The 14601-nt window shown below is 36.8% G+C and overlaps 1 protein-coding gene across 1 annotated transcript; it reads left to right on the top strand.

Annotated features, from left to right (window-relative positions):
• GPR15 (G protein-coupled receptor 15) lies at window positions 4808-7529 on the top strand. The gene has a single exon (XM_005674826.3). The coding sequence runs from the start codon at window positions 4898-4900 to the stop codon at window positions 5984-5986; it is 1089 nt and encodes a 362-aa protein (XP_005674883.1). The 5' UTR covers window positions 4808-4897; the 3' UTR covers window positions 5987-7529.

The following is a 14601-nucleotide window of genomic DNA, read 5'->3' on the forward strand; positions in this document are numbered from 1 at the left end:
ACTTATTGACCACCAATTGTATGCCAGACAATATGCTGGGTACCAGTGTAAATAAATACAATTTTTGCTGTACACAGCCTAAACCCAAATTAAGTCAACAATTATGAAGAAGCCTGAAGTGTAGGTGCCTAGAATACTAAGGTCACTACTGTTTAGGTAAATATGAGATACCAAGAGAGGAAAAAATCCAACAAATGAAGCTGGGGATAATAGCAAATATGTGCCACTTAATTTGGCATGATATAGTACATTATATTGCACTAAACTCTCCTGTCAGAATAAAAATAAATAAATAACTCAGTATAAACAGAGATTTTAAACTGGACTACTTAAATGGTCACACATGATATTCAAATAAGAAATGGACAAGCAAGTGTCTCTAACAAATGAATATACAATCACTCTATCTGATAAGATTTATGAAAAACAAATAGTTTGCTTCATGATCTTTGCCGTTTATCCTGGGACAAATCAGTACAGCATATATGAAGAGATTTCTTTCTGCTGGACCATCTGCTAGGTAATCTAATGAATCCTAACTAATATGGGGGTCAGAATGGTTGATAGAGAAGAAACAGAAGTAATATATCACAGTGCCAGTTGGGGTGGCTGTATTCACACAAAACCTCCAATCCACCCGTGAAGCAGAGGCTGTAAGTCACAGGTATGGCTGAATGATGATAGTAATCCACTCGGGCAGATGCCTCAGTGACAAAAACGTACTCTCTCTCCATTTTTAACATTTAAGTCAGTTTTGAACATATCTCAGGAATTAGGACACAGAGTAAGGGAGGGTTTAGAAGTCTAAATTAATTCCTAAAAATTTCTGAGATCCAGGCCAGAAGACTTCTAAGAAGTTCAAACTTAGAGGTGATTTTTAAACTTTTTAAAAAATTAGCCAAAATAATAACAAACATAATGTATAAAGATGGTTAAGATGTGTGAATTACAACAGTGGCGCTAAACTTTAGTGTGTTTAAGAATCACTGCTGCTGCTGCTGCTGCTGCTAAGTCGCTCCAGTCGTGTCTGACTCTATGCGACTCCATAGACGGCATCCCACCAGGCTCCCCCGTCCCTGGGATTCTCCAGGCAAGAACACTGGAGTGGGTTGCCATTGCCTTCTCCAGTGCAGGAAAGTGAAGTTGCTTAGTCGTGTACTACTCTTCACAACCCTATGGACTGCAGCCCACCAGGCACCTCCGTCCATGGGATTTTCCAGGCAAGAGTACTGGAGTGGGTTGCCATTGCCTTCTCTGAGCCACTCCTAATGACTCTGATTCAATAGCTCTGGGACCAGGTTCAGAAAGCTACAGTTTAGTAGGTATCCCAGGGGTCTCTGACGTGGGTAATGTGGTCTAGCACCCACAAATTCAAAACAATGACTTTAAGGGGCCAAAAAAAAAGACTACAGTTGGGTAACTACTATAAACTTGAGGCTAGTGAAACAATATCAGATGGTCTCTGCGTTTAAGTTGCTCATGATCAGCTCAGGACATCAGACACCAAAACAACTTACCATGTGAAAGGAGGTAATAAATAGTTTACAAGTAGCATTGTGAAAGGTCTTAGAACATACAAAGGTATAGGCAATAATCTCTGTTATCAGAAAGGATGAGGGAGGGAGTATTTCTTTTCTGGAAAAATAATTCTTAAGAGGTGACATGTGTGCTGTAATTCAGCTACTGATATTTATAGCTTGCTCTGTTTTGTTTTATTATTATTATTTTTCTGGCCAACACCTGTTCATACTGCCTTTTCATATGCTTATGGTGTCCAGTGTTGTTTTTGAGTTTTAGTCTATTTGGTTTCTTCATGTTTATTTCAAAGGGTGTACAAGGTTAAAAATGATCGTCATTCAGAACTTATTTAGAACTATGACCTCCCCTACTCTATCTAGTCAGCTTTTATCATGGGTTCTGTCTTATAACAGCTTTATACTCTTCGAGTTATTAAAAGACCAGTACTGTGTTGTTTGGGCTTCCCTGGTGGCTCAGCAGTAAAGAATTTGCCTGTACTGCCAGAGCTGCAGGAGATTCAGTTAGATCTCTCTGGGTCTGGAAGATCCCCTGGATAAGGGCATGGCAACCCAATCTAGTATTTTTGTCTGGAGAATCCCATGGGCAGAGGAATCTGACAGAGCAGTCCTTAGGGTCACAGTTGGACATGACTGAAGCAACTTAGCATGCACGCTCACAGTATGCAGTTTGTTGCCTTTTTTGGCTCAAAACAATTTTCTGACTCAGGTTCCAAGATACTGTTGATCTGTGATGGGTATTCTCATCCTGCAGCATTCTACCACTAATTACCATCATCCAAAGTGACTATACGATAAAGCAAATCATTTTGCCTACAGGTGCTTCAAAGTTTACTGAGGAAGTCAGACTTATTTGAGATAATTGACATCAGCAGGCCAACAAATCTGGAATGCTGAAAGAAAATGTAAGGCCTGAAGAATAAATGTACAGCCAGATGTGATCCTCTGGTGTATGAACCTAAACTCTTTTCCATTGTTATAATTGTATATGGAATTCCTGAGATAGATCTAAAATTTGTTTAATATTTTAGGCATACAATGAACATTATCTCTGTAAATAGCAGAACTTCTGGCTGAAGAATGTGAAATTCTAATAGTACAATTACCATACATTTACGAGTAAACTTTAAAATATATATATATATATAATTGCTTCTTTAATGCAAACACACACACACACACACATAGTGTTTAAATACTTGAATATTTTACATTTACCTCATCAATCCTTCTCAAGTAAACATTGCCCTCCTTCAAACTGACAGGCTGAGTTATTCTATTAAATATTTAAGGCTTGCCCAGTGGGAAAGATTTCTATCCCAGAAATGTCAGAAAGTTAATTAGCTATATCTCCTCTGCAGCCTATACTTAGGGAAGGATATGGCCTCCTATACTCCCTCAGGGACAACACAGAGCAGCCTAGGAACAAAAGAAGACAGACGGAGGCCCATAAAGCAACTCCCTAGTGACTTTCTGGAGCTGCCCCAGATCAGGGGAGCCCTCCCCCTTCCCCGACCCAGACTACAGGCCTGAGACTGAATAGAACATGGGAATCGAACATGGCAGGAGGGCACCCAGCAGGCAGGATCGTTCTTTACAATGTGCTAGTTAATTATGGAGGAAACAAAAATTCAGTGGAAAGGACTTTGACCATTCAGCAATTATATTTTCTTCTATACAATAGTAATATCAACCCAAAACTGTAATTTTGAGGGTGACATGAGATGAAGGGACAGTGAGAAGAACACAAGAACATGAGGGAGCCTTGAGCTACTTCAGCCAGTAAAGAATTGAAATAGGAGTCAGTTTCAGAATTTGTTGTGTTTTACTATAGTCTTCTTAAATAAAAGGGAACAGGTGAGAGAAAAATATGATAGAATCCTTCTGCTACTAGACTGTCCCTCAAGTGTTTTGAATGAACCTCAAATCTTTCTTTTGTAGTGCTTTCCTTTTATACTGGCCACTGCATCGTAGTGTCAACTAATATATGGTTGTCTGTTGCCAAGTCAGTCATTCCAAAAGGGAAGTTCACCGATGTATGGAGGCACTTATTGAAAAGTCAGAGTTCAGAAGCTAAAAAATCAGTCCTATCAAAATGAAGTGTAAAAAAGAGTAGATTAGAGGGAATCTAGAGACTGGTGGAGGATAGTTATTTGAGGATTCATAAGGAGAATTCCTTCAAGGATATTATTCAAGGATATTAATGCTAACAAAAGGAAACCGCATTGGTTGAATTACAGTAACAGAAAACAATGGAAAAATAGCAGTTTGTGGCTTTTAAACCTGTGTTTGTAAGCTGCGTAAATAACAACAGTGCCTGCAATTAAACCCCAGTGAATTCATTCTTGCTAAATTATACTGGATCAAAGTAACATTTCCAAAACACCTACTAGGTGCAAGGTACTATGCTAATTGCAGTCAAAAACATTTTAAATAATAAAAACACAAGATGTGGTCCCAGCATTTTGGGTACTGTTTAAAACTTACTGAACAAGACAGGATCTGTTATGCATGAACTGAAAGAGGCAAATAAATGAGAAGAAACTAATTGGAATCATAATGTTTGCCATAGATGCAGACTGGTATGATTTGGGCAAATTTCAGTTTACTCTCCGTGCAATGGAAGACTATTGAAAAGTCTTCATATTCCACCAATGATATGATTGAAAACAGTACCTTGAGCAACACCACCATAAAATTCTAAAACAGGATCTCGTATGTGAAACAGGAGGCTAGATCAAAAGAATTCTCAATGTTAGAAAAGCAAATATGTCTTTAAATTTAAATAAGTAGGAGAAAAAAAAGTTAATTCATCTCCTAACTTCTGAATTTAAAGAAATAAATTGAATACCTTGAAGAAAAAAGCCAAAAACACCTCAGTCTTCTGTGTGTGTATGTGTGTGTGTTAGTCGCTCAGTCGTGCCTGGCTCTTTGCCGACCCCATAGGCTGTAGCCCGCCAGGCTCCTCTGCCATTGGAATTCTCCAGGCAAGAGAATTCTTAGAGTGGTTGCCACGCCCTCCTCCAGGAGATCTTCTTAACCCAGGTATTGAACCTGGGTCTTCTGCACTGCAGGCAGATTCTTCACCATCTGAGCCACTTCCTGGGCAAATGCAAATAAAGAAAACCATAACCACAACCACCCAGCACCTATTAGGGTGGTGTTCCTTGTGGGCCCTTTCTGAGGATTGGTAGAAACTGTGTTTTTTAATCTCTGTTTTTATGCTTGTCCCAAGATCTTTTAAGGAAGGGGGTGGGGCAGGGGGAAGAGGCAGACACTGTATAAAATAAGCTGCCTTGAGAATTTTCTAAAATACATACAAAAACTTCCTAGGTTAGGAAACTTACCAGATTTGGCAGCTGATGGACCCAGTGATGGACCCAGAAGCAACCTCGGTTTATTTGGAATATTTCTTTGTTACAAGTCACAATCCTGATATTGAAGAGACCCACTCCCATGTTCCTTATACATCAGTCTTCCTTCCGGTCTTCTACACAGCTGTGTTCCTGATTGGAGTGTCCGGGAACCTCATTCTCATGAGCGCACTGCATTTCAAACGGGGCAGCCGAAGACTGATCGACATCTTTATCATCAACCTGGCTGCCTCCGACTTCATCTTCGTCATCACTTTGCCTCTCTGGGTGGATAAAGAAGCATCTCTGGGACTGTGGAGGACCGGCTCTTTCCTATGCAAAGGAAGCTCCTACATGATCTCAGTCAACATGCACTGCAATGTCTTCTTGCTCACCTGCATGAGTGTGGACCGCTACCTGGCCATCGTGTGTCCAGCCGTATCCAGGAAAGTCAGGAGGAGAGACTGTGCCTATGTGGTCTGTGCCAGTGTCTGGTTTGTCTCCTGCCTCCTGGGGTTGCCTACCCTTCTGTCCAGGGAGCTTACCCTGATTGATGGTAAACCATACTGTGCAGAGGAGAGGGCCACTCCCATCAAACTGACTTGGGCCCTGGTAGCCTTAATTTTTACATTTTTTGCCCCTTTGGTGAGCATTGTGTCCTGCTACTGTTGCATCACAAGGAAGCTGTGTGTCCATTACCAGCAGTCGGGAAAGCACAACAAAAAGCTGAGGAAATCCATAAAGATCATCTTTATCGTTGTGGCAGCCTTTGTCCTCTCCTGGCTGCCCTTCAATACTTTCAAGCTCCTGGCTATTGTCTCTGGGTTGCAGCAAGAACTCTACCTGTCCTCAGCTTTTCTCCAGCGGGGGATGGAGGTGAGCGGGCCCCTGGCATTTGCCAACAGCTGCGTCAACCCTTTCATTTACTATATCTTTGATGGCTACATCCGCCGGGCCATCGTGCGCTGCTTGTGCCCTTGCCTGAAGAACTATGACTTTGGGAGCAGCACCGAGACATCAGACCTCACGAAGGCTCTCTCCAACTTCATTCACGCAGAGGATTTTGCCAGAAAGAGGAAGAGGTCTGTGTCACTCTGAAAAGGACAGTGACACTTCAAGCTCTGTTGATGGGGTTGAAGGGTTCATTTGTGCCCACGACAAAGAAAGAAGAAAAGTATTTCTAATAGTATTCACATTGCTTATGAATACAAGGAAGTGTTAATTTTTAAAGAGACATCTAGAAAGCCTCGGTGTTCGTGGATATAATTAGGTTATATGCTGTTTTTTGTTTGTTTGAGCTGAATAGACTTATTTGACCCTTGCCAGTCAAGTTCACAGGGAAAAATGCAACTCTTCTAAGTCTTGAACTCTGAGATAAGGCTCCTGCTTGGACCAGTTCTTCTCTTCATGGGTGTTAATGCACATTCCAGCCTTTTCCTCTCTCAGAAAACTTGATCCACACCACCCTTCATACTGGGCTCCAGAGTGGACTGCATGTAAAGGATTCCATCCAGTTGTAACTGGTGAGAAATTTGGTGACAATGCAGATAGTAAAAAACTGTAATATACCAGTGCCCGGTAATTACATGTTCCTGAGTAATGAAGTCAGGTTCTGGCCTTAATCTTTGATTGCACTTATTTGGGTGATTCCATACCACCTTCCAACATTGTCTTTCACCCTATGCCATTCACAGTGACTTTGGGCTGGTGAAACCTCATGGGGAAAAAATCATTTTGTATTGTGTTTATGATTTAGGACTCACTTTACCATTTGGTCTTCAAGAATATTTTGACATAGAATAAGCTTTGACTTTCGTTTTCCTTATAAGATATATTGGTTAAAATGTACCTCATTATAATGGTGTAATAACTACTTTTCAATGAGGTTTTACTGTGTTCTTATTTTCCTTTTAGCCTTTATACATTAGGATATGACTTTGTTTTAATTATATGTTTTTAATTACCTAGTTGTCTAGTTATCAAATAAAACTATTACTACTACTATAATTGGAGGTCATCTAATGCTTAGCTACACCCTCATGCAGATTATCATTTTGTATTTTAATTAAAATGTTAATGCTGCTCATTCCCTAAAGCATCATTTGCTTGGTGTATGTAATTTCACAATTTGATCCAATAATACAGGAAGACGGAATGCTCAGTATTCAGGTAAAGGGAAAAATCTGTAACAAAAATGTTACTGATATTTTATATGTAGTTTTTTGAAACTCAGAAACCTTTGAGAACTCCTTCAACTGATAAATATTTACTGAGCCAATTCATACCTATATTCCTTTAAAAAATTTGAAGTGAAAATGTGATTAGCAGCAACCACAAAAGACGCAGCACAAAGCCTACTATTGTAAATACCTTTTGATTCAAGATAAAGTAGCTTTTTTACCTCCACTGTTGACACAAATGAATTACTATTTTAGTTTTAAATGTTAGGTTTGAAAATCAGAGAAAGCTTCAAATCTTTTCAGAGACTGCATAATTCAGGATCATCCTATGTACCTTAATATTAAGAGAAATCTCAAATATTGGGCATCTTCTTATAGTCTGTTTAGAAGTTTTGGGTTTTATAAATTGGTTAATTTATTAATTTCTCTTAAACTTTTTGGGGCTTCCCTGGTGGCTCAGAGGTTAAAGCATCTGCCTGGAATGCTGGAAACCTGGGTTTGATCCCTGGGTCGGGAAGATCCCCTGGAGAAGGAAATGGTAACCCACTCTAGTACTCTTGCCTGGAGAATCCCATGGAGGGAGGAGCCTGGTAGGCTACAGTCCATGGGGTCGCAGAGTCAGACACGACTAAGCAACTTCACTTCACTTAAACTTTTATTAAATAAAAATATAATTTCATTATAAAAGTGCTCAACTATGTTGTATTAATTGCTATTAACAAATCAGTTAACACTGATACCCTAACAGTGTTTTAGCAATTATCATAAATATAGAAATAAAAAGACTGTAAATCATAAGAAATAAATTTTCTTGGAAAACTTCAAAAGTGAATTCAACATAATTAAATAGATTACCAAGAGTTAAGTAAAAACAAAATACAAGATATTTACTTTTCAGAAACAAATCAACAAAAGCACTGTAACTAATCAATGCCTTTGAGAAATGCTACCTTTAGAAAACAGCCCAATCAGCTGCAGTATTTGTTAGGAAATGAAAAAACCTGGGTTACTTGGTTTAACTTCACCTTTAATGTTGGGACATTGAACAAATCATTTTAATCTTTCATATCTAAATGTCATTGGTAATATCCATGTCCATAGCATCCTTAAGTTTAAGACTAATAAATACAAGTAAAAAGTTTCCTTAAATATTAAAAAGTTATGTAAAATGATTGCTTCTTTCATTAATTATTGAATGTTACATAAAAATTTCCAAACTAGATTATCAAATGACTCTTAATCATTTTCATTTAACAAATATTAAAGGCTATCTTACTTCTGTATCACCCTTTTATTTTTCCATTTTAACACTGAAGAAAATATACTGTTGTACTTTTTTAAATATTTTAAGTGCATATGCTAACTGTGTGCCTTATAAAAAGGCCTTAGCATATTTTATATTCATAAGGTACCAGTTATGGAAGGAATATAGGCATAATTCTACAGATAGCATAACTCTGATAGAGAAAATTACAAATGTAATTAGTTGGTATGTCACTATGAAAACTTACCACAGAAAAGCTCTCCATTAAAGCCTGGATAAGAAGTTGTCTGATCACTTATAATTAATTTAAAAATTAAGGCACACACAGTCACAAACACACATTTAGTCCATTTGGGCCATATAGAAAGATGAAAACTAACCTGACATTCCTGGGAGTCCCACAGTTCGTCCTCTCTAACAAGTCAAAATGACCCCAGAGTGAGAACAACTCCAAGTAAGAACAGTCTTAAAGGAAGCTATGTGCGTGACTGAAAGGGGACATAAGTTACTAGGGGTCACAAGTCAATTTTTAAATAGATGCAGAAATACACAGTATGATGGGAAGCTGAGTAAAAGAAATCTTCCTCTGATTCATCTTGACTCCTCAAATCATTCTCTATCCCCCCCAAGAGATATCAGAAGTTGAGAAATGACTTATCAAATGTGCATGCCACAGAGAAAAGTGAGCCTCAGTTTTCCTGCACAGCTCATTCACAAAGTCAAGCAATAGTAAAAGAATTACAAATTTGTTTTCCAAAGAGCCCATAATGGAGCCTGCTATTAAGATGATGCCTCCACCGTGAGAGAGAGCAGTACCATCCAGAGGAAAAGCAGAAAGATAATTCTAACTACTGGAATATTTGTAGATAAATGGTACTGGATTCAGTTGCTTTCCACAGAGCTTGTAGGTTGGATTATCCCATGCAAATGCCTGTTCTTATTTTCTGTTCTTTTCTTTGAGTCAACATTCTTTGCTTTTATCGATTCTGTGAGTAAGCAGTTATGACTAGACTTTACATGTCACTAGACAGAGGAAAACTACTCCAGCTTTGACTTTTAATTGCAGGTGAGTGCCTCTTGTCTCTTATGTTTGTCAGTTTCTTAACAGAGCTACATTACCAAAATGTATCTGATAAGTGCAAATTTCATCCTCAGATTGATAAAACTTCAATATTAAACCAAACCTACTTTAAATAACCAATGTGTCAAACTATTAGCAAAGTGAAAGTTCTTATGACAAGTTGAAATACCATAGTATATAAACTCACCTGAAATGTTCATTTATTAATCTAAAAGAGGAAGGAGATATTCTGTTACTTGACAAGCATTAACCTAAACAGTTCTTGGTTTATGCATATGAGTACCAAATTTCTAAGATCCGATGGCACTTTAAAATACAGTGGAACCTTTTCTGAGTTGGGCACATATTATTAAGTTGAATTGTTGTTTTAGGCAAGTGGCCCATTTGAAGGTTTTATATGATAACAATGTTCATATTATTTTTGTAATGCTCTGCAGACCGAGTAAAGATGTCGCAGGCGGATTCTTTACCAGCTGAGCCACAAGCGAAGCCCAAGAATACTGGAGTGGGTAGCCTACCCATTTTCCAGTGGATCTTCCCGACCGGGGTCTCCTTCATTGCAGGAGGATTCTTTACCAACTGAGCTATGGCAAAGCCCTAAGATATCATCAATCTGACATTATTCAGAGATTTTTTTTCTTTTCTAATTAAGAGGATTTAATAATTAGCTAGTTTACTATCACTCCCATATTAACAAGGGTTAGGCTTCCTCTATGAGCACTTCATATTTGTCAATATTGACGGAAAATTTAGCATTTTTATCTGCTAGCCTCTATCAACAGAGTCGGACATGACTGATGTCACTTAGCATGCATGCATGCATTGGAGAAGGAAATGGCAACCCACTCCAGTATTCTTGCCTGGAGAATCCCAGGGACAGGAGAGCCTGGTGGGCTGCCATCTATGGGGTCGCACAGAGTCAGACACGACTGAGGTGACTTAGCAATGGCAGCCTCTATCAATTATGATTAGAAAGATTTTATTTCCTTATTACTATTAGTTTAAATGAAATATAAAAGGTACTTTTTGCTAGAATACTTTAAGTCTATATTTGCAGAAGCTATAGACATTCTTGTGATGTTCTTAGATCAAATAAAATTTTTTCATCAATAATTGTGAGAGTAAAGACTATTTAAAAATTTTTTTAAAGTTTCTGTAGCAGAGTCTTTAGCAGACAATTCTGCTTTTTTTCCCATATAGACAGTGTTTAAGAACTGTATGTTGTAAAATGCTCACAAATTCTTAAATCTGAAAATTCCAGTATAGCATATAAAATGCTCCATACAAATTCTGTAAAGTTTAACCTCTTCAGAGATACTGTACGATGTGTAGAAAATAAAGCAAAATTGAGATCTCAATTCTAAGTGTTTAGCCTGACCTGCTAATTAAGTCCTTACTCATCCCATCATAGGTCAGTGGTTTAATTTTATACTTTTATGCCTAGACCAGTGGAGTTTCTTGGAAAACAGTCAACATCTCAAACATCAAACTGTGAGTGCAAAAGGTCTATTGTACACAATGCATTATGACAGCCAGAAATTTGTTAATCTAACTGATGGATTCCTTATTATAATTTATGGGTTCTGAAGCAGGCATACTGCAGTCATCCACTCACAAAACCTCTCTTTCTCTCCCCTCCCCTCAACCTCACATCTCCGTCTCTCTCTCTCTCTTTCTCTGTCTCACACACACACACACACAAACACACAAACACATGATGTACAAATACAGCTGATACATACCCACTGACTTCTGTTGCTAATATTCAGTCTAAAGTACTTGATAGAATGCAAGAAAGGGAAAAATAAGGCAAAGAAAAAATATAGTAAATACAAAATACAAAAGAAAATGTCATATATAAAAATAAACATATCAACTAATACAATAACATAATATTATATTGTAATAACACAATTGGTATTATAATAATACAATAAAAACATAAATGGATTAAAATTTCCTATTAAAATTGAACCAGTAGCTCCTTCTCACAGTCATCTAATATATATGTGGCATTACTAGACTCTGTAAAATGTAAAGAGATACAGGTAAAATTTATTTCCTCATGGAGTTTACAAGCCTCTAGTTATCTTTTAAATCAAAGAATGGAGTATTGCCATCCAACAAGAACTTGATATATGCAGAGAAAATGACAAGTCAAATCACTTTATTTAATCTTTTCCAATGTTTGGAGAAAAACCTGTATTTGTCCATACACAAGTTTCTTCATGTAACTGCCATTTTGATATGGTTATTTCCTAAATATCATCTATATTTCCTTAAAGAAATGTGCATTCCCATCACTGGCATCCCCCAATGAAGATACTGTTATTGATCTTAAAGATTTTTAGGTGTAAAAGATTATTTTAAACATAAGAACACCTCTGGTTTAAATTTATTTTCAAACAAATTTTAAAAGTTATGTAAAGTAGATAAGTCTACTCTAACCTTGCCCAAAGACCGTGATTTAATGAGATGCCCTCTCTCTTACCCTCTGTTTAGACCAAAAACAAAACTGACAACTCAGGTGGAGAAGTGGTAAATGAGAAACGAAACTTCCCCCGTGGTTTCATGTTTAAAGCAGAAAAAAAAAAAAAAAAAAACAGATTCAGAGGAGCTGAAGGTAGATGAAAATGGCAACTCTATTTCTAGTGAAAAAGATGTTCATGCAATGAAGATCTGACTTGCATGCATTAATAAAAAAAATAGTTTAAAAGTAGTAAAGAATTGAAAAATGAAATCAATGCAGAACTGCATAACTTACACAGACTTTAGGATTTTAAATTACAGTGGTTTCACTTATATAATTCAAAGTACTGCCAGTAAACTTATGAAAATATTTAGCATGATAATCAAAGATGACCAAATAAAAAATATAATTTTACCTATTAAGTTAACAAATATTTAAACATTAAATACTGAGGCTTACCAGAATTAAAGGTGTGAAGTGTGGGCAAGACTTCTTGGGCTATTGATTGAGTATAACTTAATTAAGCTTTCTGCAGTATATTTAGAAAATCTATGAAAAGAAATTCCACTTCTAGGATTTTACCACGCAATGTAATTATGGCAACATGCAAAGATATACATTCATGCATTTTTATTGCAGCACTGTTTGCAAAAGAGACTGGTACATATTAAGAGCTTGATAAATAATAGTTGAGAAATAACTCCATCTTAGATTACAGGTGAAGAAAACAGAATTCAAAGAAATCAAGTTTCACATAATTCTTAGTGAACTGAATAAAAAATGAAACCTGATTTTAGTCAAACTGAAGCCTATGCAATTTCGAAGCTCATGCTTTTTCCACGATGCCATATTTTTTCCCTCTGATTCCCTTACTCTTTAACGGACTCTGTTAACAACCTTCACTTGTTCATTATTTTTTCCAATGCAAATCTCTCAAATCACCAAACCCTTTGTCTGTTCTTGACTAACATTTCCTGAGGGAGAAGGAAGTTCATTTTACTGAAAGTATTTTTTTTTTTTCAAAAGTAAAACATTTTCTTGTAACATGTTTCCCATGATCTCTTAACTATGACCTTTCAGAAACAGCGTCTTCCATCCAACAGTCACTAAAAATTCTTATCTAGAAAAACAGATGCATGCTGCACGTAAGAAATGGACAATTATCTATTTTACTCCCCCTCCCACCCAACCCCACACTAAAGGATAGTAGCATTATGACAGAGGCTTTCACAGGAAAACACTTTTTTTAAGCGTGAATATGTACTAAGTAAGAATCATAGTTTCAATTTTTTAATCCCTCAAATGTTTCTAGTCCCAGATTTCTGAGAATATACACATAGCAAGAAGAAAAAGTAAACCTAACGCCAAAGTTCACGCTGTAGACAGTGTGGGCAATGCAGCCTAAACTGGTCCAGAAATTGAAGTTTCACCATCTTTCTTATTAAGCGCTATTCATTATGCCAAGAAGCTGCCCTGATCCATGTGCAGAAGACATTCAGTAGCCAGTGCTCCTGTCTTTCAGGAACTTTGTTTACACTTTTCAGAAGGCACATTTGTATAAATGGCTTCCTGATTTCAGTAGGGACTCTCCAATGTAGTTTTGAGAAACAGAAGTTTCTCAGATTAGGAGCATTATTGTTGTTGTTCAGTCACTAAGTCATGTCTGACTCTTTGCAACCACATGAACTGTAGCACACCAGTCTTCTTGGTCCTTCACTATCCCCCAGAGTTTGTTCAAAAGTTTGTTCAAACTCATGTCCATTGAATAGGTGATGTCATCCAACCATCTCATCTTCTGTCACCCCCTTCTCCTTCTGCCCTCAATCTTCCCCAGCATCAGGGTCTTTTCCAATGAGTCAGCTCTTCACATCAGGAGGCCAAAGTATTAGAGCTTTAGCTTCAGCATCAATCCTTTCAATGAATATTCAGGGCTGGTTTCCTTTAGGATTGACTGGTTTGATCTCCTTGCTGTCCAAGGGACTCTCAAGAGTTTTCTCCAGCACCACAATTCGAAAGCATCAATTCTTCAGTGCTCAGCCCTCTTATAAACATTGTAAACTTATAAACATAATAAACTACCCCAAACATAAGGTAAAAACTTGATTTAAATTTACATTAAATAAGAAATATTTACCATGCAGCATTTTTAGCAAGGAGAATTAAGAACGTTACAAAGTAAAATGATAATAAGGTTAATAATTACTGGCCCACATTTAAGGAAAAAGAAAATTTAATTTTTAAGCATAAGAGAGCATGGTACTCAAGTATTAAACCTGCTATTTATTTTGAACAACAAAGAATAATTACTTCAGCTTGTTTTATTTAGGGAATATATTAAAATATTAATAATGGTTTTTTATATAGTAGAACCAAGGACAGATTCACTTTTAATTTTAATTTATTTTTCTTTTCATTTTATGAACGTTCTACATTTCCTATAATGAATATGTATTTTCTTTTTTAAACTTTAAAATAAAAGATGGTGAAATAAAATGTTACATGCGGCATAAAATACACATTAATATTTCAGTACAACTTTGCATCTTCCTCTAAAGTCAAAAATAGGGATTTTTTTAAATGTCATGTTCAATTTTAAATTCTATATCAATAACTTTGGAAAGATTTAACTTTGGACAAAGTCTTACCAAATTAAAGCTCAGCCAAGTCATATTTGTTCTCATATCAAATGCAGCAAGTAATTATTTGGGTCAAAGATTC

This window comes from Capra hircus, chromosome 1 (assembly GCF_001704415.2).
Source record: "Capra hircus breed San Clemente chromosome 1, ASM170441v1, whole genome shotgun sequence".
Classification (NCBI taxonomy): domain Eukaryota; kingdom Metazoa; phylum Chordata; class Mammalia; order Artiodactyla; family Bovidae; genus Capra; species Capra hircus.